Below are 5,638 nucleotides of genomic sequence, written 5' to 3' on the forward strand. Positions count from 1 at the left end.
ACAATTTGCTTGCATTGAAGGATTTTCTAAAAACTTAGGTTTGCTTCACTAGTCGTCTTCCAAAAATATTTTAATTTGTTCTTATTCTTGAATTGTCAGTGGTTTGCTATTTCTTTTCATTTCTTGCTAACGGTTTATTTGAATATGTCATCAATGTCCACATTTGTAGCATCTTCCAAAACAAATCAAACACAAACAATGTCTTTTTCCAAATTTTTAACAAATTAGCTTTTTTTTTTTTTTTACTGTGACTGCTTCTACTTACCTTCTAATTTATTTTTTTTTGCTTTAAAAGTAGTTTTTCTTGCCAAAATCCTTCTTTTTGCTTGTCTGAGGTTGTCATTGCTGACTGGAAAAATATGGCTCATTTTCAATTCGTCTACTGATTCAACTAGAACATAGAAATCACTAATTTTGAATGACGCCAAAACCAACCTCAACTAATCTTTGAGGAAAACAAGAAATCTGACACATTTCCTCCTGGATATTAACATAGTGAGGTGCATATCTGGAAAGAGAAGTGAATTTTGTCTCATATTGCATAACTAATATAGACCTTAGAGTCACATTGAAGAATTTATCTTACAGCGCTAATCTAGCTAAAGGAAAAAACCAATCTTCGAACACTAACAAATTCATCCCACTAAATCCGTGGAAGAGGTGCTAGTTAAAATTTTTATCTATGCTACACCTGCTACCACCTCTCTCCTTCGCCTTATAGCATGAAAGTAGCTAACATCACTCTGATTTTCTGGACAAATCATAACATCCAGAATTTTCCTGATCATCAATAGCCAATCATTAGCAACCGTAGAATCACTTACACTCTTGAATGCAGGTGGCTTAAAAAACAGAAAGATTTTCAAATGACGAGCAACTTCTGCTCTATGTTCAACTCTTGGTCCTATAGTGATGGAGAATCTTTTAATATAAGTCATTTTTTCAACTACTTGTGATATCAATTAAAAGATTTCTTGCAGCTCAGTTGCTCTCTGATTATCATTTATATTCAAAGCATCTTCAATCTTACTTCTTGATCTACATATAGCCTAAAAGACTAGCCCTCAGTACTTTTTGATTATCCTTTAAATATATTCATCTGTATAGACAATAATTATTATTCAAATACAATTTATTATATAGTAATTATATCGTGCATGCATAATATTTTAAGTCATATGGGTTACCCACCCCATATTCATCAACTTATAACTCTATATAATTCAATTCATATTTGATCTTATTCTTACTTCTAAATCCAACACGCTTTCAACATTCTCTTCACCTAGTAATCTTGCTCTAATACCACTTTTTGTCACGTTCCAGCTGGCCATCTTAACAGTCGATTGAGACGCAACAGAGACTGACAATTCAGCAAGATTAAATTCTTATCAACACTCATCCTGACTTACAGAATCAGAACCTAGTGAAAGATGAACTAGTCTAACTAAATTACTGCAAACATACTTGATATATTTTATTTCATAATTCGATTTATATACACATGAACTCAGAAGCATGGAAATTATATTAGTATAACAAACATATCTATACAAAGCTACAAAATCCAATATAAATAAAATACGTATCAAAAACTGTACAAGGTCCTAAAACTATAAACGCAAAAGCTATACAAATCACACCTGGCTACTCGCCCCAGTGCTCATTATCCCTTGAAAACAAATAATGTAAAGTTAGCAACAATAAGCTCAATGCAATAATCAATGTTAAACTAAGATTTTATATACGAAAAAGAAACATGCACGCTCGTATATCTATCCATGTCCACACACATGTCATAAAATACTAGAATCGTATAGGCAATAATCAATGTTAAACTAAGATTTTATATACGAAAAAAAAACATGCACGCGAGTATATCTATCCATGTCCACACACATGTCATAACATACTAGAATCGTATAACACATGTTAAAGAAAACAGATAGTGTATAAAAATTGTATAGCACAAGTTCTATCACCGTTTGACCACAAGAATTCACCGTTTGCACACCACGAGTCGAGTGTACCACATTCATGCATAGTGTACTTGCAAGAACTCATATAATAGTATACCCATAACATCACTTGTGACTTTTAAATCATCTTGTCTCAAACATTCATCACATTTTATATCATGCAAGAATCATCATTTTAGGTTATTCTGAAATGGTGAGGTCATCCCTATACACCAAGCCTCTTCTTTCATTTCATCAAAATTTTTTGTGAACTTGTATAGTTCACATTCTTTGGCTCTACCCATCCATTTTTAAATTAGAATTCATTTTTCAATTCTAATTCATAAGTAATAGTTCTTGTCACAAAAAAACTATCCATACAATGGCAGTATTTAATTTTGAAAGTTGGCTAAGTAGCTAACATTGTTAATCCGTTTTTCTTTTCAAAAAAAGAAATAGGAGCATAACTTTTTTCATCCGCTTAATGGACAATTATTTGTTACTAATGGAGAATATCTTTTCACCTCAAATCGGGTTATTGGATTTACACCAATAGAACCCATATATTCACAACATAATTAGGTAGATAATAGATCTTGATACTAGTCAATCAAAAGATCATGTTCCACCCTATCTATCACAATTCATTGGTAGTGGTCGTTGATACTGCGAAAAAATTTTGCATTTCTTCAAACTCATGATTTGAACTTAACAGGTCACACAAAAATCCTAGTACATGTTCCTCGATGCTGAGGAAAACCTCGAAAAGTGAGAATACCTTCAAACAATGATTTCATAAACATATTCATCTATATCATAGCATAGCATCACATATATCATAAGTCAAGTTGCATTCATACATTGAATACAGCCATCCATGCACAATAAGCGCATTTGTGTCTGACGTTGAATCAAAAGAAAACCTATAGATAATTATTTTTCTTAAATTAATATGAGATTATTTCACTTTGTTGGACGAAAAATCCCTACGACAAGCTCCCGCACACTCATCTCGAACTCACCGTCTCGTTTGAAATTAGAAATCATAGACACAGTAAGAATTCATGGAATCATAACTCGTTTCGTGATATAATCAAAAACATAACTTTTTTTGCCAAAACATATCTTAAACAAGCTTCTCTGCATAAATTCACCCTTCTAATACCATCTATTCTTCTCTCATTTTATTCCAAACACCTCAATTTTCCCTTCCCCTCGTGAAAATCGTGCTAATAGCCATAAGGGATGCTTGCAAACCAAGTTTGACGCTTCTAACACAAGTTCAATGTTTGTTAGGCTACTAGAAAAGAAAAATTGCACAAATTCATGGCAACGTAAAAATGAAAACAAGAGAAAGAACTTTCACAAATATCACTAAGGAAAGGTTTGTACTCACTGAAATCTCTTAGGCCCATGAAATGTCGTCTACCGCACTCAACGGGTCATGCACCAACTTTAGTTTGTAACTATACTACAGTGTAGGGTCTCACAAGAGCTCGTGGGAGAAGGAATCGAAAGAGGGAGTGGGGACATGGCATTTTAATGTGATCCCCCCTTACCTTTTGGCCATTTGATCTAATCAAGCCCTTGCATGCGCGTGTAAGTGTGGTAGGAGTCCGTGAGGAACAGTAAACAAGCGGGAGATCAAGGAATATAATTAAAATTTAATTAAGGTAATTATACAGATATGAACAAATTTTTCTATCTCTAAATCCAATCAAAATTAATATATAGTATTTTATTTCAAATTGATCATTTTCATGCGTTAAGTTTTATAAAAATAATTTGATTGAATTTTGAGAGGTGAGAATTTTGAGATACATTTTAAATTTTCCGAACGTATCCGATTCTTAAATTTTGAACATTACACGGTGTCCTTAAAATCAAAATTAAATAAATTAATAAAAATTATGAATTATGACGTGAGATCATAACAATAACTTTTCCCAACTATCAATTCCAAATAAACAAGTAGTTTACACCTCTACTATTATAATTTTTTAAAGTCAAAAATCTCTCGCTCTCGTCACTGTCGCGACCCGACCCAGGGCTTTGAATTAACCAAAACGGGAACGAGTGGTTGAACGGTGAAAAGTATAACTGTTATTCTATGTCTATTACTAACAATTTAACATTCAAAATAATACATAAAAGAGCATCTAAAGAAAGCAATAAAAATTAGTAAGTAAAAATTTGTACCTTTCTCGTTGTTCTTGCCTCCTATATACATTTTGTCTTCTTCTATTCATATTGTTCAAATGTTTCAAAACCTAAAAATAATATTAAAGCAACATAATGAGTTATCTAAAGATAGCCTATGAGTAATCACACTTCTAAACTACGGTAATTCATGAAAAAAAAATTCAATATGCATGTTGGTCTTTTATAAATTTATAAGAAATCTTATAATGTTAATCTTTCATATTTTTAAAAGTAATATGATATATGTTAATACATGCATCAATGACATTTTCTAAATAAAAATATTTTATGTTCTATAAGCATTAACTTTACTTTTACTTTTTATTTTTTACATACACATTTGTCTTTATGAGGATCACAGTCAACAAAACTTGACACACTCTTTATTGATATTGCCCCATCGACGCAGCAGTTAGCGATCACTTTTACTTTTTATTTTTTACATACACATTTGTCTCTATGAGGATCACAGTCAACAAAACTTGACACTCTTTATTGATATTGCCCCATCGACGCAACAGTTAGCGATTTATACATCCCATTTGTTTAAGGTTTAAAAGGTCTTTACCTTCCCCTGACCAATATTATCTAGCTGGCACAGCGGTTAGTAATATAAATATTACAATTGTTTGGTGAGGTGAGCTATGGTCTTTTCGCCCCTGACCGATATTATCTCATTGGCACAGTAGTTAGTTAACTATCACAATTGTTTGGGGAGATAGAAAAACTCTATGCATGCGGGTACACTGGCATTCTTTGTCTGTACTATTAGGGGTGAACTTCTCATCTAAACATGCACATACAAGCATTCATATATTAGTTATTTCATTCTTCATACATACGTTATTCTGAGACATCTTTATGCAATCTACTAACATGCATACTTACTATATTTCATGCATCACTCATATCATTTGCATATCTATCTCATACATCTCTTACTCATATCATGCATATTATTTTCTATCGTGCTTATCATATGTATATTTCCTATAACATCTATCGTGCACATCATGCATATCATATATATGATGCATCTCATACACATTTTGTATGCATACTGCCATGTCTGTCAACATAAACAAATTATTGTAATATAAATCTCACTGAACTGTAGCGTCCATGTAATTAGTATATATTTTGAAATAAAGACGATTAATGAAATTTTAAAATATAATTATTCACCTCGATTGCCACGTTAAGTTCTCAATCTTGAGTAATTAACTGGGCATTGAATGACCTTTATGTTGAGTTCAATAATCTATAAAACATAATATTAAATTTTAAGATTAAAGCAATTTCAATTAATCGAAGTAATCTTCTTAACTTAGGATTATTTATCTGACTGTTTATAAAGTCGTCTTACAAATTGCTTCCACACGCTTACCACGAACTTATCGCCTCAGGTAACACAAGTCCGCCTTTCAGAAGCTGCCAAATAATCTTCCCTCTTCATTTTATTTTCTCAAAACACTCTT

The 5,638-nt window shown here is 32.0% G+C and overlaps 1 protein-coding gene across 1 annotated transcript in view; it reads right to left on the reverse strand.

Moving 5' to 3' along the window:
• Nucleotides 1–1,647: 1,647 nt before the first annotated feature.
• LOC110018866 (phosphoglucan, water dikinase, chloroplastic-like) overlaps nt 1,648–5,638 on the reverse strand; it is a 64,438-nt gene continuing 60,447 nt past the window's right edge. Inside the window, exons 8-9 of the mRNA XM_020716333.1 lie at nt 4,158–4,228; nt 1,648–1,672 (exon numbers count right to left, since the gene is read on the reverse strand). Of these exons, the coding sequence (XP_020571992.1) occupies nt 1,648–1,672; nt 4,158–4,228 (96 nt within the window). The remainder of the gene's footprint in view (nt 1,673–4,157; nt 4,229–5,638) is intronic.

The sequence above is a fragment of the Phalaenopsis equestris genome, unplaced genomic scaffold, assembly GCF_001263595.1.
Source record: "Phalaenopsis equestris unplaced genomic scaffold, ASM126359v1 Scaffold000002, whole genome shotgun sequence".
Taxonomy (NCBI): domain Eukaryota; kingdom Viridiplantae; phylum Streptophyta; class Magnoliopsida; order Asparagales; family Orchidaceae; genus Phalaenopsis; species Phalaenopsis equestris.